The sequence below is a fragment of the Cucurbitaria berberidis genome (assembly GCF_010015615.1).
Source record: "Cucurbitaria berberidis CBS 394.84 unplaced genomic scaffold K460scaffold_3, whole genome shotgun sequence".
In the NCBI taxonomy this organism is placed as follows: Eukaryota; Fungi; Ascomycota; class Dothideomycetes; order Pleosporales; family Cucurbitariaceae; genus Cucurbitaria; species Cucurbitaria berberidis.
This window is the reverse complement of record NW_024468937.1, coordinates 3535333-3556092: the sequence shown is the minus strand read 5'-3', so window position 1 is coordinate 3556092 and position 20760 is coordinate 3535333. Positions and strand designations below refer to the sequence as shown.

The 20760-nt window shown below is 51.2% G+C and overlaps 12 protein-coding genes across 12 annotated transcripts; 4 read left to right on the top strand and 8 right to left on the bottom strand.

Moving 5' to 3' along the window:
• Positions 1-169: 169 nt before the first annotated feature.
• On the bottom strand, positions 170-3645 carry K460DRAFT_366653 (glycosyltransferase family 20 protein). Its single transcript, XM_040933422.1, has 3 exons — positions 3297-3645; positions 540-3202; positions 170-486 (listed from the first exon to the last, which is right to left on the bottom strand). Exons 1-3 carry the CDS (start codon positions 3317-3319, stop codon positions 437-439), a joined length of 2736 nt encoding a protein of 911 aa, XP_040788365.1. The 5' UTR covers positions 3320-3645; the 3' UTR covers positions 170-436.
• K460DRAFT_366652 (uncharacterized protein) lies at positions 3297-4000 on the bottom strand. The gene has a single exon (XM_040933421.1). The coding sequence runs from the start codon at positions 3750-3752 to the stop codon at positions 3570-3572; it is 183 nt and encodes a 60-aa protein (XP_040788364.1). The 5' UTR covers positions 3753-4000; the 3' UTR covers positions 3297-3569.
• Positions 4001-5264: 1264 nt separating this feature from the next.
• K460DRAFT_285233 (uncharacterized protein) lies at positions 5265-5720 on the top strand (the record flags this gene model as incomplete). Its single annotated transcript, XM_040928797.1, has 1 exon — positions 5265-5720. The coding sequence occupies one exon, from the start codon at positions 5265-5267 to the stop codon at positions 5718-5720; it is 456 nt and encodes a 151-aa protein (XP_040788363.1).
• Positions 5721-5852: 132 nt separating this feature from the next.
• On the bottom strand, positions 5853-6554 carry K460DRAFT_355563 (uncharacterized protein; the record flags this gene model as incomplete). The annotated part of the gene is made up of 1 exon (XM_040931888.1): positions 5853-6554. The coding sequence occupies one exon, from the start codon at positions 6552-6554 to the stop codon at positions 5853-5855; it is 702 nt and encodes a 233-aa protein (XP_040788362.1).
• Positions 6555-7161: 607 nt separating this feature from the next.
• K460DRAFT_115347 (uncharacterized protein) lies at positions 7162-8530 on the bottom strand. Its single transcript, XM_040926585.1, has 2 exons — positions 8166-8530; positions 7162-8096 (listed from the first exon to the last, which is right to left on the bottom strand). Exons 1-2 carry the CDS (start codon positions 8196-8198, stop codon positions 7221-7223), a joined length of 909 nt encoding a protein of 302 aa, XP_040788361.1. The 5' UTR covers positions 8199-8530; the 3' UTR covers positions 7162-7220.
• A 968-nt stretch (positions 8531-9498) lies between these two features.
• On the top strand, positions 9499-10995 carry K460DRAFT_338382 (succinate dehydrogenase iron-sulfur protein-like protein subunit). Its single transcript, XM_040931046.1, has 4 exons — positions 9499-9575; positions 9637-10038; positions 10094-10245; positions 10298-10995. Exons 1-4 carry the CDS (start codon positions 9530-9532, stop codon positions 10619-10621), a joined length of 924 nt encoding a protein of 307 aa, XP_040788360.1. The 5' UTR covers positions 9499-9529; the 3' UTR covers positions 10622-10995.
• Positions 10996-11423: 428 nt separating this feature from the next.
• Positions 11424-12749, bottom strand: K460DRAFT_115288 (uncharacterized protein). Its single transcript, XM_040926584.1, has 2 exons — positions 12604-12749; positions 11424-12554 (listed from the first exon to the last, which is right to left on the bottom strand). Exon 2 carries the CDS (start codon positions 12381-12383, stop codon positions 11520-11522), a length of 864 nt encoding a protein of 287 aa, XP_040788359.1. The 5' UTR covers positions 12384-12554; positions 12604-12749; the 3' UTR covers positions 11424-11519.
• A 1178-nt stretch (positions 12750-13927) lies between these two features.
• K460DRAFT_366647 (uncharacterized protein) lies at positions 13928-14804 on the bottom strand. Its single transcript, XM_040933420.1, has 2 exons — positions 14292-14804; positions 13928-14234 (listed from the first exon to the last, which is right to left on the bottom strand). The coding sequence occupies exons 1-2, from the start codon at positions 14454-14456 to the stop codon at positions 14196-14198; spliced, it is 204 nt and encodes a 67-aa protein (XP_040788358.1). The 5' UTR covers positions 14457-14804; the 3' UTR covers positions 13928-14195.
• A 790-nt stretch (positions 14805-15594) lies between these two features.
• On the bottom strand, positions 15595-17204 carry K460DRAFT_312578 (autophagy protein-like protein 5). The gene is made up of 3 exons (XM_040930225.1): positions 17034-17204; positions 16340-16967; positions 15595-16287 (listed from the first exon to the last, which is right to left on the bottom strand). The coding sequence occupies exons 1-3, from the start codon at positions 17148-17150 to the stop codon at positions 16094-16096; spliced, it is 939 nt and encodes a 312-aa protein (XP_040788357.1). The 5' UTR covers positions 17151-17204; the 3' UTR covers positions 15595-16093.
• Positions 17205-17442: 238 nt separating this feature from the next.
• Positions 17443-18185, top strand: K460DRAFT_282027 (uncharacterized protein; the record flags this gene model as incomplete). Its single annotated transcript, XM_040928541.1, has 2 exons — positions 17443-17774; positions 17831-18185. The coding sequence occupies 2 exons, from the start codon at positions 17443-17445 to the stop codon at positions 18183-18185; spliced, it is 687 nt and encodes a 228-aa protein (XP_040788356.1).
• A 161-nt stretch (positions 18186-18346) lies between these two features.
• K460DRAFT_115256 (uncharacterized protein) lies at positions 18347-19216 on the bottom strand. The gene is made up of 3 exons (XM_040926583.1): positions 18808-19216; positions 18695-18747; positions 18347-18622 (listed from the first exon to the last, which is right to left on the bottom strand). The coding sequence occupies exons 1-3, from the start codon at positions 19004-19006 to the stop codon at positions 18509-18511; spliced, it is 366 nt and encodes a 121-aa protein (XP_040788355.1). The 5' UTR covers positions 19007-19216; the 3' UTR covers positions 18347-18508.
• Positions 19217-19396: 180 nt separating this feature from the next.
• On the top strand, positions 19397-20716 carry K460DRAFT_338373 (CobW domain-containing protein). The gene is made up of 2 exons (XM_040931045.1): positions 19397-19493; positions 19633-20716. Exons 1-2 carry the CDS (start codon positions 19445-19447, stop codon positions 20652-20654), a joined length of 1071 nt encoding a protein of 356 aa, XP_040788354.1. The 5' UTR covers positions 19397-19444; the 3' UTR covers positions 20655-20716.
• The last annotated feature ends 44 nt before the right edge of the window (positions 20717-20760 follow it).

The window sequence follows — 20760 nt, the reverse complement described above, 5'->3', positions numbered from 1 at the left end:
CTGATACCTTAATTTTACCGGATGAGCCCGCATCAAAGATTCTGTAAGGTGGAGTGAATTCGTCGAGTAAACACAATACACTGTAGTATGGGCACCTGGGCTTTATGGCATGCCACAATGAGGTAACACGAGGACTTCACTCCCATAGAAAGTTATTCTTTGAACTCAGACAGCAGATTCAAATGTTGAAATTGTGTTGATATAAGGGACCTAGGTACGAGAGAGAAAAACGGCCAAACTCCACCCATGCACGCTTTGACACTCAATCATCCAGGTGTCTATGGTCCGTTTTTCACTTATTAGAGCACGCTACATCAGCATCCATACACGGTCGTATCATGAGATCGTGGGTTGGTGTTATGGTTCGTGGAAGAACCTCGTCGACTTCAGCTAATTGCTCGTCTTTAGAGACTTTGAAGAAGGTGCCTCACTAGCACTATGAAGAAGTGTGGATCTTGGCAAGTTTGGCGAGGGCGCTTAGGAGACCTTTACTGCGTGTGAGCTGGTTGTTGATAACATGTGATAAGTGGAAAACTCACCAGTTGTGCCGTTGGTAAGAGTAGACAGCGCAACAGAGTTACGATCACCAACAGTAACTGTCTGAACGTTCGTCACGGTGCCCTTATCCTTCAATTGTTTAGCCCAACGAAATACGCCCTCGTCACTACGATCGTTACCGGCAACGAAAAGGAAATCCGGACGAGCCGACTCAGGATATCTGCTAAAGATGTGTTGTGCCGCGGTGCCCTTGTCAAAGTCGACTGGTTCGATAATGACCGAGTCTTTGGAAGGGATAGCTTTCACGCGCTGCTGCTCACAAGCATCATTAATGTGGTTGGCGCAGTCGCCGGCGTGGCGGCTCGATGACTCGTTGTCGTGGGTCCTCTCGTAGTGGAATATCAGGGAGCAATGGCGCTCTTCGACCCAGCTACCCTCCACGCGCTCGACGTAGTACTGAAGGATTGGCTTGACGGACTCCTTCCACTTGACCGTCTTCTCTTCATCTGGAAATTGGGTCCAATCGTCCGAGTAACCTTCACGGTAGAAGCATCCATTTTCAGCGATAAGACCAAGACCACGTATGCGGTCGAAGACTAGCTCTGTGCCTTGGACAGTAAGACCGCTCATAACATACACGGCATTCTTCTCGTCAGCAACAAGATCGTTGAGGACATCAACCACGCGCTCGGTATTGGTAAGGATCGTATTGCTAACCGATCCAAATGCTGCAAGGGTGCCTTCGTAATCGAGGATGAACAGACGCTTCCCAGAATTTTCGTAGGCGCGAGCTAGGTTATTAGAAGAAAGTCTGGGTATTGACATGGTGTCGCGCTTGAACTGTTCTTCATGTACCTTGGCAAGATGGTTGCTCAGGTTGCTCACCCAGAAGTCACCAGTATGATGCATCACCATATTGCGCAGCTTTGCGTATCGTCGCTCCTTCTCTTCATCAGTCATTTCCAACGCGATCCTGAAAGCTTCGGCGATGTTGTTATAATCCCACGGGTTTACAGCTAGGTCAGCACCCTCGAAGATAGAAGCGCTGCCGGTGAACTCGCTCAGGATGACAGGGCTATGCTTCTTGGTGCTCGCTCTACCATCTTGGCAGATAACAAACTCGTGGCAAGTGAGATTCATGCCCTCGCGGAGGCTCGTAATCGCAAGGGCGTCGGCAATGGAGAGTAGGGCAAGGTATTGTGAAAACGCAATGTCCTGTCTTAGGAAGACGAGTGGATTATGCGTCAAGGTCGAGTGAACCGCGTCGATACGTGTGACAATCTCGGAGACGGTCGCAGCCAGCTCTGTGTCTTCAGTCGTTGATGTGGCAACCTGGATCAAGACGACCTTGTCTTTCCACTGTGGGTTCTTGTTAAGGAATAGCTCGAAGGCCAGAAGTTTCTGTCGTACACCGCGGATACTATCGAGCTTGTCACGAGCGACAATGACCTTCTTACCCTCATATCGCTTCTGCATGGTCTGGATCCACTCGAGAACTTCGGGTTCTTCTCGCGCAAGAGCAAGTGCTCGAGGGTCGATACCAATAGGAGATGACCAAACATTGACGAAACGGTTCTCGAGTTGTACCCCGTCTTCGGTGGCCTCTACTGAAAGAATGCGACTGCAGGTCTGTAGGAAGTGGTGCGCGTACTCTGGGGTCTGGAAAGCAACAAGATTCGATCCGAGCATGCCGTCCAATAGCTCTTTGCGAGCTGCCAGGCAACGAAATACCTCAGATGAGGGGAAAGCCGTGTGGAGGAAAAAGCCAATTTGGGCATCTGGGAGTTTCTGGCGGATCATCTGAGGGACTAGACATAGGTGATAGTCGTGAATCCAGATTATATCGCCGCGCTTGTAGCCCTTGACGACCTTGTCCGCAAACGCCTGGTTGACCTTGACATAGAACACCCAAGAATGATCCAGGAAAGCCTTGCTCTTGGGGTGGTCAGGAATGATGTAGTGGAACACGGGCCATAGAATGGTCTTGCAGTAGTGCGCATAGTGGCCGTCAAAGTCCTTGTCGCTGACGAAGACAGTGAGGGCTTCATGCTCCTCCTCGAGCTTCTCATATATCTCGTTTTTCTTCTCTTCGTTTAAGCTGTCTGTGGGAAAGCCAATCAAACCGACGGTTAGGACATCCTTAATGCTCTTGTTATCGATTGCCGCACGGACAGCGTTGGAGAGCCCACCGTTGCCCTGAACGGCAGGGACGACGGTGTACTCTGTCGCCCATCGGGGATCTGTCGTTGGTTTTCCTGTCTGAGGGGCCTTCATCCGCTCCTTCTGAGCTTGCGCCCGCTCTTGTGCTTTCGCATACTCGAGTATTGTGTCGGGTGGGGTGGGTTCGGCCCTCGATTGTGGCTGGTTGAAAAAGAGCCCGCTGGCACCCCAGTCCGGAACATGGGCATCGCTACGGACCAAGCCTCGAGGGTCTGCTGGTTTGGGAAAGTGTGTGGCGGCGCTGGGCTGCCCGGGTGTGAAAATATCCTCAAGTTCCAACATCCTCATGGGCGTCTTGGGTAATTGAATGTGCGAAGGCGGCGCCCGCTTGAGAAGGCTGACCGGCTGCTCGTCATGCTTGCTGCGTATACTGCTACTGACGGAGGGTTTTCGGTCGAGATCAGCGAGCTTGGGGGGAGCGGGGCGCTGTGGACTGGTCTGGTTGGACTTTGACTCGTGAAAGTCGACCGTGTACGGAAGGAATCTGGACCGTTAGTTGAGCTGAACAAACAACGACCTTGACGACACGCCATTCACAGGTTATCTGTGCGGACGCAAACAAGAAAGAGGTCTCTTACAGGGAAACGACGTGGGTAGTCATGTTGGGCAACGGTTTGGCGTCCGCGCCGGTCAGAAAAAAGTCGGTTGTCTACTGATGCTATAAAAATACAGGTTGAGTACAGACGAGGGGCCGGGTCGAGGCAAACGGCTCGCGGGGAGCTGAGGTGATGTGATTTAGGAGCGGTGGGTGTTGTAAAGTTCCCGTAAGATGGATGGAGATGGAGGGGGCTTGTTGGGGTCGACCGCTTGGCAGGCTGCTTCTCGAAGCTCGAACAAGTTAATTTCGCAGGTCAAGTACACGGGGACGTGCTTGGGCTGAGCAAGAGAATGCTTTCTTGGTTCTTGAACAAGGCGTCCGGCGTGAGGCAAGGGGCAACATGATGTTTTTCCAACTTCTTCGCTTGCAAGATTTCCCCCGCGGTCTGACGGGTATGACGTACTAGGTACGCGAAGCCCGTTTCCATAACATCCATCTTCTTAACGTCAATGTGCCGCTCTACAACACGCCTCACCATGGATTGGGTCGTATCCGCTCATAATTCACCTGTACATGGATCTTCCAAGATTATAGCACCTTGGGCAGCATCCAAGTTGCCGGTAGTCCCTCGTTGCAGGGTCGCACGCCAATCATAACGCCCACGGCCGTAGGACTACGACTGCGTTCGCGAACACGCCGTGCCAATCCGGAGCCATTCATCCGTCCTCGACTTGGGCATGCATGCTGCTAACCTATTTCACATGCGAGGCTTGTCCAGATGAGGGGCGCTCTTCGGCATATGCCACCATGATGGCATTCCGGGAAAAGTCCATGTTCTGTGAAGAGTTCCATGTTCACCTACATGGAGGAACGGCCTTTTCTGACATTCTTCTACTGTACTGGGTCTCGCTACATGCTGAGGATCCCACCAATCTTCCATGTAGACAGTTCAAAGGAAACGCTCAAGTGAGAGCTCAGCACGTCACTTCGTCCATAGAGTTGATGGAGCCAGCCGGAACTCGCGTCAGGCCACAGCAACAGCTTTGACAGTATCCCAGCCCTAAGAGCCGACCGTCAGGTTGCCTCCGGTAGGGCAGACTGTTCTCCACAAACGGCGTCGTGAGAGCATTTCGCGACACGAGGGGGCATTAGGCGGTGTTATTCGGCCCGTTCAAGGCGAATTGAATGCTCCAGAGACACACGCATTCCTCCTTACATCCTCTTGAAAGATGACTTCAGATGCTCCTCATCGTTCGGTCAGCGGGGAAGGAGAGGCGGTAGCAAAGTAGCCCCGCATGGTCGATGTGAAGCTTGTTGTTTGCTCTATATGGGCGATCAACGAGAGGCCTTGAAGCAGAAACATAGGAAGCGCAGACGCGAGCTATTAATGTCTCAGCACCAGCGTCTCTACATCGGGAGATTAGGCGAGCATACATTCCACGTCTTACTGTAGCATCCATGCTTTCATCTCAGCGCTCGCCTCTTACGGACTACTACGAACGCAAGAACCGCCCACGTATGACAACATTAGCTCAATCTCTCTACTTACTCAAAAGCCATCTTCAATCGGCCCTACTGCCTGGTTGGAAGTGTATAAGAGCCGTAGCCTGATTCCAAAATAACGATGGTTGTGATGGTCTCAGCGGGTGGTTCCCGAATACCCCCGGACAGACACCCATACCACTTTTCCAACAGAGGAGAAGGCTTCCGCGTCGATATCAGTGGTCACGGTCCGCCAATAACATCCGAGGCACAAGCGCACCTGAGGCCTTGCACAGCATCTCACATTCGTTGTCGCACTCGTCGGCGAGCGCACCGCCTTACATCGACTGGCTACCTCCAACATATAACCATCGCGTCTACACCGTTTACCGTGTCGTTTACCGCGTCTACTCACTGGCTATCAAAATTGTAAGGACACTCCCAACGATAGGGTTCGTCAGCGAACCGCGCCAACCGCAGTTACCAGCCTTGCACTACACTGCCGGTGTCGCACAACCTTCCAGCAATGACACCTCCTAATATCCCCTTTTTCTATCGCCTCTGGCACCTCTATCTCGAACCCTTCGCCGCCCTCGGCGGTGTATACCACCTGCACGTTGTCCCGCGCGAATACATCTCCTTCATGCCGTCCACCTCCCAGTATCACCCAACAAGTCAGATCGTTTACGACCAGCTGGCGTCAACATACTTCCTCTTCGCGTTTATCGAGGGCATCCTCCTCCGCGTCGTTGATGATCTGAGGGTGTGGTGGTGGATAGTATTTGGCCTAGCACTTTGCGATGCAGGACACATATATGCAGCGTGGTCTGAGATGGGTACGGAGCTTATTCTGAGCCCGTGGTTGTGGTCGCAGAAGGATGTTGTAACAAACGTACTCAATGTCCTGCCTTTCGTTACGAGGGCTGCGTTCCTGCTTGGCTTGGGTGTCAAGAGTAACGCCAAGGGCACGAAGCAGGCTTGAACCGCGAAGTTTTTGATTTTAATGCCATACATTGATTGTATGGAGGAGTCTTGGGATTGGGATATACCCTCGTTTGTTACCGTAGCGTGTCGTAGCCTTTCATAGTGCTGAACTGTCTGGTGAAAATGTTTACTATCTCCTCCTCTTCATTTCACTCAAGTTGACGTGGTGCACATATATTTGCGTATATCCTCCCATCGACCCATCCGTTTGAATAGCGCATTTCAATCCTCCACCTTCTAAAACCATGTATTCCGGATCGTAACCCATGTGGATTCCTGAGCTCCAGGCTCCGTCGAACAAAAACTTTCGCACCACTTCCTCGTTCGCCCCCTGCAGACTCTGATATGTTCCTGTAATCTTGTGCGCATTGTCCATATATGTACTCTGTATATCCTCGATGACGTGGTATATAGTGTCGTCATTAGGCTGTTGAAAGGCCATGCAACGGTCGAGGGCATCGCGTAGCGCCGGCGGATACGTATTGACGTCACCGGGGATAGGGTCCTGAGTTTGTGCATAAGGCGGTGTAGGAGCATAAGGGTAGGGTTGATGGGCCGGTTCGTCGGGAGGTAGCGTGTGCGGCCAGGGCCCGACGTTGACCTGAGGCACAGGGCTGATTTGCCTTTGGCCATTCCTCTGATGTCCAAGTAGAAATTCGCGATGCTCGTCTAGTTGTGCTCTTAATGCTTCGCTCGTACGCTGGAAGAGCTTTTCTTGCACGCCTGGCCCCAAGTTCCGAGAGTATGATCGCAGGTCTGCGCTGCAGTCGAGTTTCAGAAGGCTTTGCTGGCGATCGAAGCTATGCGGTCTTACAATAGAGGTAGTGGCCATCGTTAATAGATTGTAGAGTGGCCAGACGACGGAGTGGTGCTTGTCATTAGGAAGTCGGGGAGGATGGCCATGACGCGGGTTTGTTAGTGCAGGTTTTCGATCGTCACGTCACCACGTGATGGCGTGTAACTCGTCGAATCGCTAACAACATCGAGGCGATGCTATTGATAGATATGAATTTATGGAGCACATAGCTGATGACATCTGACCAAATTATCAAGGATGGAGCGGTGTTTTGAGTTGTTTCCATTGAAAAGGAGTATCGTCCCTATCGATGCTGACGTGTATTCATGCGATCTACCTGTATGAACTCTCCCTCTGGTGTTTATGACACGTTGTCATCAGATAGATATCCCTAAACACCTTCATGGAGGTGTTCTAGCAATCCCGTCGCGGGGCTCTCGAGTAGACTGCTCCCAAACTCCTAAGCGCCCACAGCCGCCCACCAGCAACGCCGTAAAGCAAGGAAAGAAGAAAAAGCACTACCAGGACTCTGTGACCACCAGACCATATCACGCTAGCATGAGATGTGATGGCACATTGTTGTAAAGCATCTTGTTGTACACATCGCAATTCAGCGAAAGAGTGATTCAGCCAACAAACGATCCATTGTTGACGCACCAACAAGCATGGAGTGACCAAATCGAGGGCTGAGAATCGAAGAATTTAGACCAGTCTGCTGCTGCTAGACCTTACACGCGAAAGGTTTGCGACACATTCGAAGGCGACATCGCGATCCCGCTTGAGACGCTCATATCGATCGAGGAGGTCAGGGAAGGTCGCTAAGGCTTGCTGACACGGGAGCGGGATGTCGATAACCAGTTTCTCCGAGTCGTCGACGCGCTCGCAGGTGACTCGAATCATGGCCTCCATGCCGTTCAAGGCCTTTTCGCATATGTTGCGCGACCAAACAAGGTCAACAAGGCCGTCGGGGGACTTTAGGTTCTGCGTGTAAGGATTGATCAGTACCGGCCACTCATAGTTGAAGTAAGAAGGGGGCGCTGAAGCTGATAAAGCTGCTGAAGCTGATGAAGCTGCTGGAGTGTCTACAGGCTTGCCACCTTGTGTCTTTCCCAGGTTGTAGTACGTCGTCCATGCCTCTTCGAACTCCTTGGCAAACGGGTTGGATGGGATTCGATCAGCAGTAACGTGGTGGGCCTGCTGACCATGACGGAAAGCAAGCTCCTGAACTGTCAGAGCCTCAGGAATAGCAGTCAACGAGGATTCCTTGGGAGTCCACGCTGGGTTGAGCATCGTAGGCGTGGGGGGAGAGCTGAGCGACGGGTTTCCAGAGGAGCCGCGCGAGTGCTGAGAGGCTTGACTTGGGAGCGAATCGCGACGCTGCATCGCCTGTGCTCCACGAAGACCATCTGGGGCCTGGACTTGGCTGAGCCTGCGATTAGTCAATTTCTGATGAGCACCGTAGGCCTGTCCTTGAGCGGCCTGTATACGGAGATCACCTGGAGAGGTGGGAGACGACGATATGAGGCTCTCGTTGACGGGCACATGGTGGACGTCCTGCGGAGAATCTTCCGGAACAGTCTATATTCTAGTCAGTAAGGTGGACTGTCAAGATCAAAATCAAGGACGCATAAAACCATGCAGACTCACCTTGCTTGTTGACATAACGGCACGTTTAGTCATGGTTGAACAGGGTGATCGTGGCGCTGAAGGCGAGATGGTAGAATAAAATGCGTGTCGAGACGGTTTGTCGATTGTCGGCGGAAGGAGGTGGTGTGAAGGTGGAGACGAGGAGGGTAATTTGTAGTTGTAATCAATCCAAGGTCACTTGTACATAAACAAGGTGACTGCGAGTACGTAAACATGGTGAAGTCTAGTACATAAACCAGGTGACGTCCAGTACATAAACAGAGCGACTGCCTCCTCTGCTCTGATAAGGCCATATTTGAAGGCCATAGTGGGTCGTACCTTCCATTTTAGCCGTACCCATGGGATGAAAGGAACCTTAGAGTCTAGGAAGGTAAAGCAATAAGATTGCGAAAACAACAATTGACATCTTGAGAAAGGTCGCTAGCAGAAAGAGGCCATATGAAGGTGAAACAAAACGTTGCAAATGTATTGCATATTTGAAGGCCGACAAGGAAACTACTTGGCAGCTACAGAGAAGAACGCAGTAGAACTTGACACTAGTGCCAAATATAGGATGTGAAATTTCCTCTCTCTTAACATAAAGGTTGCTGTTGGACGTTACTTCAGAACAGAGACAACCGCAAAGCTTCGCAGATGGAAATAATGAAGATTTGAGCAGATGCTGTGATAAGACGGCTAGCAAAACATGACGGGGACATTACCCAAAGCGAATTGAAGCGACATGAGAAAGAAAGACCATAATAGATAGTAGGAGTAGGCATATACTGCCTTGTATTAGCGATAGGTTCAAGGCGACGCTTACTACAGGTGAATGTAGGCCTGTAGCTCGAGTGGTTCGATACAACACCACGTGAAGGCAGTCGAATCGAGTATTGCTGGACCGAAAGTACGTTGGCGATAGCCCAAAACTGGCAATTTCCGCCATACAAGACTAAGTATCTCGACCGACTATTTTGCGCAGGTCGTCACGCGAGCTCCTAAAGGCTCACAGGCTCCTGCCGAGAATACAGAATATGTGGGGACGGCTGGTTATCCGAGGGCATCCATCATCTCTCAGGATTATTTTCTGGTCGTGCAATAGTAACGAGCCTGTATCATAATGAGCCTTGGAATATTCGCGCAAGCCAAATGAGATTTAGAGCTAGAGTGTTGACGTTGTCAGCGATGATGTCGTAGCGTCGTCGGAATGGACGGGCTGGAGAAGCCGGGATCGTCCGAATCACTCGCTGATTTCACGCTGCGTGTGATTGGCGCGCTCGGTCGCACTTGCCACCAGATTCAAGCTCCCTCGGTAATAGACTTCGATGAACGCAACACTTTGAACCTCTACGGCATCCCGCACTCTCCACTCCACACACTCCGCAATGGCTTGCACACGCGCTTTCAGTCGTCTGGCTACGAGGCGGACAGGTACGCACACCTTTCTGCATCACCTTGAACCCAATTGAGCTCTGCTGACAATCCGCAACAGCCGTACGGCCCGCCGTCTTCTTCTCTCGTGGCTTCGCCTCCGTGAACGACGTCCACGCTCGCGAGCCCATCTCCAAGGTCGCCGAAAAGATCGTGCCCGCCCCTGCTACATCAACTATTCCAGAGAGCAAGACCTCGACCATCAAAGAGCCCGAACCTACCAAGGATGCAAGGAACAAAACGTTCCACATCTACCGCTGGAGTCCAGATGAGCCGTCCTCGAAGCCTAGAATGCAATCTTATACCCTCGATTTGAACAAGACTGGGCCCATGATGCTGGATGCGCTCATCAGGATCAAAAATGAAATTGACCCGACTTTGACATTTAGACGGAGTTGTCGCGAGGGAATTTGCGGAAGCTGTGCCATGAACATCGACGGTGTAAACACCCTGGCTTGCTTATGTATGTGGCCCTCGTATGTGGGGATTAGGACTTGGAAGCTAACAAACTGGAACAGGCCGTATTCCCACAGAGACAGCCAAGGAATCGCGCATCTATCCTCTCCCCCACATGTACATTGTCAAAGACCTCGTTCCCGACATGACGCTCTTCTACAAGCAATACCGCTCCGTTAAGCCCTACCTTCAGCGCGACACACCCGCGCCTGACGTATGTATCTCTCGCCCATGCTCCCACCTGCAGCAATCTAACTATTCCCCAGGGCCGTGAATACCGCCAATCCAAGGAAGATCGCAAGAAGCTCGACGGTCTTTACGAATGCATTCTCTGCGCCTGCTGCTCGACTTCCTGTCCATCATACTGGTGGAACCAGGAAGAATACCTCGGTCCTGCTGTTCTCCTCCAGTCATACCGCTGGATCGCCGATTCGCGAGACGAAAGGCGGGCCGAGCGCCAGGATGCTTTGAACAACAGCATGAGCCTGTACCGATGCCATACTATTCTCAATTGCTCAAGGACATGCCCGAAGGGCCTGAATCCAGCGCTAGCTATTGCAGAGATCAAGAAGGGCATGGCGTTTGCGTAAAGCAATAGGAAAATTTAAAGGAGCGAGAGGTGGAGGCTGATACCAGGTTAGCATTCAATGTATGTACATGTGACTGCGATTGATAGCTATTTTTCACTTAGTTAGGATTGTACTTTTTTGAAGATGTGTACGCGAATAAATAAAGCGAATCTTTACATGTTACTTCCAACATCTGCAATGTGTATCAAATGCAATCCAACATAAGTTGCAGGTTCCTTCCAAGGCATTGCTGTGTAGTGTTTTCATCCTGACACTTAAGAAACAACTGCAAACCAAAGCAGAGGCATCAAATAAAGCATGAAACAACTCTTACAAACGTGCACCAACAATGATGAACCTACGTCCAACACCCAACATCCTAATCTCTGTTCAGGAACCATCCCCCCTTGTGTCACTCTTCCGACTTCCTAAAATTTGCCTTCACCCTCACAGTGTCAGAAACACCAAGGAGAATCAGTAACTAACGTTGATTGATTGATTGGATGCACCAAAAAATTGATGGATTTCCAGGTTTCATATCCTATACCCATGTAACAAGAGTAAAAAAGAGCAAGATATAGTATTCCAAGACATTGGGAAAAGCCAAGACAACAAATACTTCCAGATCCCGGATTCGGAAAACATGCCAAACATGGGAAGGAGAAATCCAACATTACGTTTACAAAAATCAGATACAGGAAGGCCGTTTTCGTTACTTGATTATTTCTTAGATGTGGTTGAAGTGTAAGGGGAAGAAACAGGAGATACCAGGAGATACTGTATGTACGCCAACAGTGTTCACGTACAGAAACAGGTTGAAGTTGACGGCTGCTGCCCACTAAATCAAGCCGAGGCACTCGAGGACATGGATTCTCCATGAAATGGTAGGTAGCTCGGTAGTATACTGGCAGTCCCATGATCAAGATGAGAAACTCCCCGTCATCCACGGGGTAGGCGGCTGACCGAGTTGAGAAGAAGGCGGTCTACTCATCGGCGGAGAGGATACATTGCTCGTGCTAATACTCCACTGAGCATGAGGTCCGCTAAGATTCGAAGACGAGTCACCCCTAGACGAAGATCCGCATGGCAGCGACTCGCGCCGTGTGCCATGCTCGAGTCTTTCCTGCTGTCTCCGAACAGAACTCTCGGCGCGTTGGCGGGATAGGCTCGCGAATGCGTCGTGCGGGTTGCGCCGATACTCGTAGATGGGCCCGATCCAGAAATGAAGCCATGTGTTGTCAGCACGGTGGCCGCAGACGCATACGACGTTGGCGAATGTCATGTTCGATACTCGTTCGTTGGCGGCGGTGTCGACGGTGATCTGCACGCCTCGCGCTCGATGGGTTAAACCGCAGTTCGAACATATCTGACCGTAGGAGATTGGACCGGATACTTCGTGGTATTCGTAGGGTAAGACGGTGTCTCCTTCCATACGCGTCAAGACGGTCGTACTTTCGCAACGATGGCAGAGAATGTGCTCGCAGGTATTGCACCTCAAGCGTTTGAAAGGGTGTTCTCCCTTCCAGTGGATGAGTTCCTGCTCATGCCCTCGGCAGCACTTCCACAAGCCATCACCGTCAATCTTGTCGAGAAGATGGTGGAGATAGTCGCGGCTCGTCTCCGTATAGTCAATATATTCATAGTCCCCCTCGATCGAGAACCGTGGCGGAGGATGGGCACGATCTGCTGCGTCTAGCTTCCGTGCGAGGCTCTTCTCTGCGTTCTTGTTGATCTTCAAAGCCTTGCGGGCAAAGGCAGTCACTGGACGAAAGATCGAAGGCATCGTGGTAGGTTATGAACTAGAGATTGTCGTGGCGGTGGTGGCTATCGGTCCCACAAAGTGTGTGCGTGATTGTTTGTGATCAACTACTAGTAAAGTACGTGGTTACGTTCTCGATGGGCCTTCGTGTTCCAGCCTCGTGAGAGACTTCGAGGCATTGCGAACAGGTGAGGACTAGCAATTTCTTAACACTACGATCTAACACCGGCCAGTGAGAACATACCGAGATTCACAGCGTCGTCGTATGTACAACAACGATAGGACAGGTCCAGTTCAGTGATTGTATAGGAGCGATAGAGACGGCCACTGAGGTCAGGATAAGGTACCAGCGGGGTGCGCAAGTGCGAGGTACGGCACACGACACTACAGCTCGTTGGTGCGTAACTGGAGACTTGTTTTGACCAACTATTTTTAGAAGCCACTCAGCACTGCGTTATTATACCGGTTTGAAGATTTCCATGGTAGGGTGAGGAAATCAATATTTTGGTCTGTTTCGGAAACGATGGTACACTATCTGCTGCTTGGTAGCACAACGTCATCAGAAGTCCCTTTAGGCACCTTACCATTCTTACAAAACATGCGAAACTACTTAGAAGTACTTGTCTTAGCATGCTCAAGGTCGTCGAGGAAGCAAACTCTCGGTACACATGAAACGGCGCCGAGAAATTCCAATTTGGGTACAATCAGCTAATCATAATTAATGAAGCGGCATAAGGATGCCAACGGGACCATGATCTTAGGCGCAAGGGTTCAGAAGCCGGCTGGTAATGCCAATGTCTTGTGGCTGGAGTAGAGTGGTTCGAGGGCGGAAGACGGGTTGGCAACTTGGAGGAGTACATGAGTGATCATACGTAGTGAAAGGCCTCGCCTCCGCCATTGAGGTTCCGATAGTTTCTAAAGCTTTCAGAGCCGAAGTCGCGACTATAGTCATCATGTCCGGGTAGTTCTGGGTAGAAAAGCACACAGCGGTCGCCGGGTACGCTAATGTTGAATGTCTCCGACCGCCGACGGAATTACTGCAGCTTTACGGCAATGGCCCAATTTGCCCAGTTAATAATGTAGAGTCGTCGCTGTAAGAGTGATGTCAGTGAAGAGCACTTGGAATGGATTTCAATGTGTAGGTTCAGAAGGTACGCTAATCGATCGCGAGAACGCGCATGGGCTGACAAACCATCTTGGCACCCAGTGTCGTAACCGTCGTGCTAATGGTATGTGGATAATTGGCGGGAAGTTCGGAGCTCAGAAAGCTGACGCGCAGTCACGCAGCCTTACCATCGAGGCTACGGGAGATTACCGAAGGCCAGCGAATGCGACATCGCAGAGCTATGCGACAAAAGCACAACTTTTGCGAATGCATCCTAAACGATTTGAAGAGAGTGATGGGAAGATTTTTGTGAAGATTATGGCGTGAAAAGAAGAGGCGTGCTGGACATGGTAATTATTTTGTTAAATCGGTTACGACTGGTCGCGGTGACAACGGGGTAAGTAGGCTGGGAGACGAACTCGAGCAAGGCTCCTTGTGAAAGTCAGCGCCTGAGAAGTGCGGACAAGATGATTAATAATTGCTCATTGAGGTATCTTGACTGTTCATTATTACCACGAACCCTTCGTTCAGCGTCCGTTCCACAGTGCGATTCCGAAGGGAAGCCATAAACCCATACGTGATTGTTCAAACACATTATACACAAGCTCTTTCCCACCCAAAGTCAACCTTACAGCCTCTTATCGTTGTCACATTGCACCTCGCCGATGCCATCCCACCTCCAATCCACCTCATCTGTACTTTGCTTCGCTCCGACTCGATTCGGGGGTATCTTATTTGGTGACGACAACGGCGCCCTTGGCGGCTTGCCTCTGCAATTGCGCATTAGTACATGGCTGAAAGGAATGTGGTAATTCGCGGTGACATACCTTCTTGTTGATGAACATGGCAATGACAAGGATCGCAACAAGGAAGACAATGACGAAAACGACAATGACACCGGGCTCACGCTGAGCCCAGTTCTTCTTGCGCTTGACCAACTGGTGGAGAGCGTACTCGCTGCGGGCAACGAGGGACATGTCGAGGGCGGCCATTGTGTATATGGAGTTCTGCGTCGGCAATGTTAGTCAGGTCACTTTGGTGATAGTTGTGAGAGCCTTCAAGAGCTGAGGCGCAAGGCAAAACGTCGTCCGATGAGGCCCATTTCGCAAGCGAGGTTTGTTGAGAGGGATCCAGTTCCGCGGCCAAGCTTTGTCGCAATCCTGGAGAGGATGCAGGATGCAATTGCGAGCAGCTGCAAGCTTCCCAATGGCTCCAGAAAATCGGCATGAGGCTTACATTTACGAATTGAATCGGTCCTCTGACAGTTGTTGATGGTTCCGAGCTGATGGAAGCTGGCGAAGGAGTTGGCGGAGCTGTTGAGGAGGACTTAGCGCAGGCGGATCAACCCAGAGGACGGCGCGACGGTAGCAATGAACTCGGAGGACTCGATGGAAGAAGTCGACAGGGCATCAAGAGTGAGAAAGCCAAAAGCTCGAGGCAGCTCTCCGCTTTTAAATGCGCCGGGTTGCCGAAAAAATCTGCAGGTAATGAGGCATTTTGTTTGGTTCCTATTTGGCCGCCCGTGCCCGGTGGACTGTCCGGCAATAAAGCTAACATGGGGGGGGAGGTGCAAGCGATTGCAATCGGATGGTCTACTTACTCGGTCGCGAAGCTTTACAGAAGCGCTGAATGTGGATGTCGAGGTTGAGAATCGAGGCAAAGGGGAGCTGCGTGAGGAGTAGAAGAGGTTGGGACGGTATGCTGCAACGCGAGGGTGAGGAGAGCTAAGCTACCTCGATCGAAGCTACCGAGACGCAGCCAATGGCGCAAAGAGCGTCATCTTAGAGAGCAGGATCGGCAGAAGCCTCATTCGCTTGCATTGCACGTCACCGAGAAGCATGTAGAGATCAATTGCCTTCAGCATGTCTGGACAGACCCGGGGCTGCCACTGCTAGCCTCTCCTACATCTTCTATCCACCGTTGCCGTCGTTTGAGGAGCTTCTCCTGCCTCTCCACAGCTTGGTTGAATTGCTGCATGCCGCCGCTGACGCTACTGCCCGGCTCCACCATGGGATCCTTGTATGCCATTAACCCTTCTCGTGCTGCCAAAGCACAGAGTTATGTCATGGCCGCGGCTTATCTTTCCTGACTGATGATGCCCCGAGTCTCTGCCGCGAGCCTCCCCTTCATCTGCCTCACTGGCAATCGCCCAGAAGCCCGTGGGTCGCAGGGGAGACGCCTAGCGCCCGTGGCAGAAATGCCTCATTTGCGTCAAGCACGCCGCCGTCACAACAGCGCAAGGCGCTACGCAGATAGCGCGCGCAGAGTGACGGCCAAAATGCGTGGGATGGGCGCCTGATTAGCTTGCATTCGGGATCATCACCAAGCTTTATGCCAAGATCCGGGGCACAGACACAGCAGAGCGTTGGCAGCATTGGACATGCGAGTGGGCGTCGACTGACCTATACGCCATTCTCAGGTTGTGAACTCGTTATGAACGCCATCTTGATACTCGATACTTGATATGACCATGCCTCGTAGTGCCTCATCAAGACGCTACTTTTGGTGACTTTATGACTGATGCAAGCCCGGAAATTACCCTCAACGATCGCCCACAAGGCTCTAGCGTGCGGATAGCGAAGTCGGTTGTCTTGTCAACAACTCCTCGGTCATTTGGCGCACAGTCCTTTCATCCCATCATGACCACAGCAATGTGCAACCAACCGTCCAGATACGCCGTTGCCCGAATCAATTCCTCTACGCTCGCACTCAATGGTAAGACAGCGCCATGTAGCACTGCTTGAGCTAATAGGGCACTTCTTCTGCTTGGGAACAGAGTCGGCAAGATGGAATTCAACGCTGTGCCAATAGTCTGCGGTTGCCCTTTGCAATATCAGCCTCCATCATCTCTACATCTCTATAGTCCAACACTCACGTGAAGAAAGATTGGTGGGAACCAAACTCTGCACCACTCTCAGGCTCCCAGGACTCGCCTCTTCCTTCAAGCTGTCTGACGCTGCATGTGGAAGATAAAGACGGACAGGCAAGTGTCGCAGATTGACGCCCTGTGGATTCAACAGTTTTTGGTTGATCGGGTTGTATAACGCAAAGTCATGCTGCTTGACTGCTTCCCAGAGCTGCGTGCTGTCCTCTTTGCTCAAGAACATGACTGTTTTCCCCGTCCCGGTCCTCAAGTAGTCCGCCTCTTTTACGCTGTTCTTGAACAAGTCATGGAGAATGTTGTCCTCGTTATCCAGCTTCACTAGCTGCTCATTCGGGTAGTCTGAGAAGTGTACAGTCAGTCTCCATGGCAAATGTCGGCGTTCCTCTTCCGTTGATTCAGACTTCTGTGATGGTGACGAGGTGTCTGGTGGATATGCAGGTTCAGCGCCAGAGTACAAGTCGTAGAGTAGTCCCAAAGGATAGTGCCACTTTAGAGGCACGCCTTCGTAGGATAGCCATGTGTCTGAAGCTGCCACATCTGGATATATCAGGCTGCTTGAGAAGAAAGCGTGCAGCTTATGTATCAGTAATCCTAGGTACGATATTCGTGGGAACTGTATCTATAAAGATATCAGTCAGTATTCGATAGGTTAGGCAGCATGATGCTGCAGTATACGGTTACCAACTATATAAGGGTCGGATTCGTTGTAGGTCCGACAATCTCCTTTGTGAAGGCGGATTTCCAGCGGAAGACTCCCATTCCACACACTCTGCCGCAGTCTGCTCGTAGCATCTCGCGACATTGAAGTCAATATGCACGCCGAAGATCCCGTTTATGGTAAGCTGGGTTCGGTCGGTGGTGGGGTAGCAAGGCGGAAGGCGGGGTACGTTTCTGCACCTGCTGTCAAAGCTCCTTCCGACCCCTTGTGCATCTTGCTCGTGCGTCTCTGGAACAACCACTCAGGCTTCAGGCATTATGTAGCCACTCACGATACACGATACTTGCTTTCTGTCCCTCTATTTTATTTCTAAGAAGAATGTCATAGGTGTCCTGGAACATCGATGTTTGAACTCCTCGTTCCGCCTCGCGGGACCATGAATAAAGCCCTCAATCGCAAACGCTCGCGCCTCGCCCTCGAATCCGACGATGAAGTACAGCCGCGCAGGGAACCATCGCCCGCACTATCCACACTCAGCGATACCTTGAAGAGGTCGAAAACGCAATGCGAGCTAGATGAATTGGACATAACAAATCCCGAGGAAGCGTGGAAAATCGACGTGGATACTCTACTAGCCAGCAACACACTTGCTACTCCAACCACGGGGAGGTGGGAGGCGCGCAACAACCGGGAGAGATATAAGAAGGGAGAGTCGATGTTTGTACTTTGTGTGCAAGGAAATGTGCAGCTACATTACGACTTGCTCTGGTAAGCAACGTCAAGCATTTTGAAAGCGAACGAAGCATTGATCACACACTTCACAGCTCCGCGTTACCAGATCTCTATACCCTATCGCCCTCGCTCCAAGCCTTCGTCCTCTGTCACGACCCCTCGACACACATTATCTCATCGACCGCATCGTTGTCGCTCCCCATGATACAAGCTGTCACACCCTCAAACAATCATTTCGTCCGCTTAGGGCTCCTGCATCCTATCGGCGGCGGCAAGTTCCCGCTAGATGCGCTGGTTATCTTGGACAGGAAGGGCAGGCGGAGACTTGTGCTGCCGTTTGGGTGGGGTGCTGGCAAGCACGCAGATACACCCGCGGGGCGGAGTATACAAACAAGGTTGATGGGTTTGCTGAGGAGTGGTGTCGAGACACTGGAAGCGGAACAATGAAGGCCACGAGGACAAATTCGATAATGCCAACTTCTAGCATCCTAAATGCGGTAATTTGAAGAGAAGGATTGATGTATTGAGAAGCAATGATACCCCAAGCGAAGAGGAGCTCTGTCTCCATAATTATACTAAGGAGGACGAGAGGTAGTAGATTAATTCCAAAGAGCACACACAGGGACATGGAAGGCAGTATAGGAATGTATTCTGTTATTTCATGACTGTCATAATCGTAGTTTCATGACCAGTGGATCTCCTGTCCAATTGGCTCACGGCCCCATGGGTATCGCTATACCAGCGTTGAGTTCAGCTTGCAAACTCAAACACTAACCGAACCTAGTCTCCTTGTCCTTGATGGGGATGTCGGAGCCGGTCGTGCCCTTGTACTGCTTGCGAATGAAGTCGGAGATCTGCTCGTCCTTGGCTTGCTCGACAGCAGACTAGGAAGTACCGTGTTAGCATATAATCTCCCAAAAGTATATGATACATCGGGTTCAAGAATGACGACATACCTCGTTGTCCTGAGGACCTTGTCCGAGGAACTTCTCCTGCACGTAGTCGACACCTAATAGCCGTTAGTCACGCGAGTAAAAGGAAGGTGAGGTTGATGGGGTGGTTGTTTTACCCTTGTCGAGGTAATCCTCGTTCTTCTCGCTCTCCTTTCCGCCGCCAGCAGCAGAGTTCAGCTTATCACCGATGCCGCCTAGGAAGCCTCCGCCGGAGCTCTTGTCATTGGCGACTTGCTCGTTGACGCTCTGGCCGGTCTGGCCAGTCTGCTGCTGGTTGCTGTTGCTTCCACCGGTGAACTTGTTGAGGTAATCCATTGTGTAGGTGTGGTTGATGTTGTTTGTGAGACTTGAATTGAAGTGGTTGATGAGTGGGGGGAAGGCTTGTGGGAAGAGGTCAGGTATTTATGCAAGAAGCGGTAGGGGATAGATCTTGGATCTTTGAGTAGGCTGTGTAAATCAGGATCTAGCCCTGGAGGTTGCAGCAAGAGTCTTGGTAGCTTGCGTGATAGGTAAACACGCCGCGGGTGATGTACCTGATGATGCGTAGCTCCCCCCACTTTGGCAACGCCATACGTCATTCCCGACCCCGCGACATGGCAGGGGTTCGGAGCTGAAAATCGCAGTCGCAGCCGCGAACACGTGAGACGCCTTCCCGATTGTTTTTCGGAATTGGAGCCTTGTTTTTTCTTTGAACATTCGAGTTGAGGCTTGTCTATCGTCTGGCGTGAATACACTATTGTTGATGCTGCCGTTATGATACCAATTACCATCATTACGGGCTTTCTGGGCTCTGGAAAGACCAGTATGCATATTCCCTCCATTCCAAGTACCTTGCCAGCAATTCCGACTGTCGGAACACCTCCTTGAGTCTTGAGATGTCTCTCCACACGACGATGAGCAGAGCAACTGAGTCCTCAACCCCTCTGCTAACACGCTACCAGCGCTCATCTTAAACCTCATCCCCCAGCTCCCGAAAACCTACAAACTCGCACTCCTCAAAAACGAATACGGCGATGTAAAAGTTGACTCACAGCTCGCTTCTTCACAAGCTATATCAGGCGTCCAAGAACTTCTCAATGGCTGCATATGCTGCAACTTGGTCGGCCAGCTGTCGGACGCCCTTGAGACGCTATCGACCGACATCGAGCCTGACCGCATCGTCGTAGAGACCTCCGGGTCTGCATTCCCCGCGACATTGGCCATGGAGGTCAACAGACTTTCAAGAGAAACAGGCAAATACGTACTAGATGGTGTGATGAGTGTCATCGACGTGGAAAACTGGAAAGGCTATGAAGATACGAGTTATACGGCGAAGATGCAGGCGCGATATACAGACCTCATTGTCCTTAACAAACATGAACTGGTCAGCGAGCGAAGGTTAGAGGATGTAGAAGACGCGATTCTAGCGCTAGAAGTTGAGCCGCAGATTCCCAGGACGAAGAGTAGGAAGGGATGGGTGGATAAAGAGATTGTGTTTGGACTAGATGCTAGATTAGCAGGGATTGTAGAGGAGGAGAAACATAGGCATGAGCATAACCATGATCATTCGAGCGAAGTCGAAGTGCTCAGCGTTACGTTAAAAAGCCAAGACGGCAAGGGAAGCATAGACGTGGAGAAGCTCGCAGAGCTGCTGGAAGATCCAACAAAGGACGAGGTATACCGGATAAAAGGCATACTTTACTCTTCGACGCCCCCAAAATCCTCAGATACCACACCGGCGTCAAGTAGAGAGATACCAGCAGGCCGGGGCAGATATATACTCAATTGGGCGTTTGGGCGCTGGACGTTCACACCAGTACCTGCCACCGCTGCTGCAACATCAGACGAGGAGCCGGAATTACGGTTAACGGTCATCACTGCAAGATACGAGTCCAACAAGTGGAAGAAGCAGATCGAATCGAGCGGATTAATAGCACTCGAAGGGGGTCTTCAGGGAAATCTGGCGGTCAAGAAGATAGCATAGAGACCCAGGACAGAAAATAGAAGTAATAAAGATGATCATAGAATACACTCCTTGCTATCGCGTCTGCTTTTGTTACAGTCGTTGCGTTTTGGATACACATGCTCTA

What these genes read in the sequence shown, in the direction of transcription:
- K460DRAFT_338382 (XM_040931046.1), top strand. Translation starts at nt 9,530, where the DNA reads ATGGCTTGCACACGCGCTTTCAGTCGTCTGGCTACGAGGCGGACAG. An exon ending in TCTGGCTACGAGGCGGACAG is followed by an intron (nt 9,576 to 9,636) that starts GTACGCACACCT and finishes AATCCGCAACAG; the next exon opens with CCGTACGGCCCGCCGTCTTC. An exon ending in AAACACCCTGGCTTGCTTAT is followed by an intron (nt 10,039 to 10,093) that starts GTATGTGGCCCT and finishes AAACTGGAACAG; the next exon opens with GCCGTATTCCCACAGAGACA.
- K460DRAFT_366647 (XM_040933420.1), bottom strand. Translation starts at nt 14,456, where the DNA reads ATGGCCGCCCTCGACATGTCCCTCGTTGCCCGCAGCGAGTACGCTCTC. An exon ending in CCATGTTCATCAACAAGAAG is followed by an intron (nt 14,235 to 14,291) that starts GTATGTCACCGC and finishes GCGCAATTGCAG; the next exon opens with AGGCAAGCCGCCAAGGGCGC.
- K460DRAFT_338373 (XM_040931045.1), top strand. Translation starts at nt 19,445, where the DNA reads ATGATACCAATTACCATCATTACGGGCTTTCTGGGCTCTGGAAAGACC. An exon ending in TCTGGGCTCTGGAAAGACCA is followed by an intron (nt 19,494 to 19,632) that starts GTATGCATATTC and finishes ACACGCTACCAG; the next exon opens with CGCTCATCTTAAACCTCATC.
- K460DRAFT_115347 (XM_040926585.1), bottom strand. Translation starts at nt 8,198, where the DNA reads ATGACTAAACGTGCCGTTATGTCAACAAGCAAG. An exon ending in CCGTTATGTCAACAAGCAAG is followed by an intron (nt 8,097 to 8,165) that starts GTGAGTCTGCAT and finishes ACTAGAATATAG; the next exon opens with ACTGTTCCGGAAGATTCTCC.
- K460DRAFT_312578 (XM_040930225.1), bottom strand. Translation starts at nt 17,150, where the DNA reads ATGTCGCGAGATGCTACGAGCAGACTGCGGCAGAGTGTGTGGAATGGG. An exon ending in ACGAATCCGACCCTTATATA is followed by an intron (nt 16,968 to 17,033) that starts GTTGGTAACCGT and finishes ATATCTTTATAG; the next exon opens with ATACAGTTCCCACGAATATC. An exon ending in TCCCACCAATCTTTCTTCAC is followed by an intron (nt 16,288 to 16,339) that starts GTGAGTGTTGGA and finishes GATATTGCAAAG; the next exon opens with GGCAACCGCAGACTATTGGC.
- K460DRAFT_115288 (XM_040926584.1), bottom strand. Translation starts at nt 12,383, where the DNA reads ATGCCTTCGATCTTTCGTCCAGTGACTGCCTTTGCCCGCAAGGCTTTG.
- K460DRAFT_366652 (XM_040933421.1), bottom strand. Translation starts at nt 3,752, where the DNA reads ATGGATGTTATGGAAACGGGCTTCGCGTACCTAGTACGTCATACCCGT.
- K460DRAFT_366653 (XM_040933422.1), bottom strand. Translation starts at nt 3,319, where the DNA reads ATGACTACCCACGTCGTTTCCCT. An exon ending in ACTACCCACGTCGTTTCCCT is followed by an intron (nt 3,203 to 3,296) that starts GTAAGAGACCTC and finishes CTAACGGTCCAG; the next exon opens with ATTCCTTCCGTACACGGTCG. An exon ending in TCTTACCAACGGCACAACTG is followed by an intron (nt 487 to 539) that starts GTGAGTTTTCCA and finishes CACGCAGTAAAG; the next exon opens with GTCTCCTAAGCGCCCTCGCC.
- K460DRAFT_115256 (XM_040926583.1), bottom strand. Translation starts at nt 19,006, where the DNA reads ATGGATTACCTCAACAAGTTCACCGGTGGAAGCAACAGCAACCAGCAG. An exon ending in CGAGGATTACCTCGACAAGG is followed by an intron (nt 18,748 to 18,807) that starts GTAAAACAACCA and finishes AACGGCTATTAG; the next exon opens with GTGTCGACTACGTGCAGGAG. An exon ending in AAGGTCCTCAGGACAACGAG is followed by an intron (nt 18,623 to 18,694) that starts GTATGTCGTCAT and finishes GGTACTTCCTAG; the next exon opens with TCTGCTGTCGAGCAAGCCAA.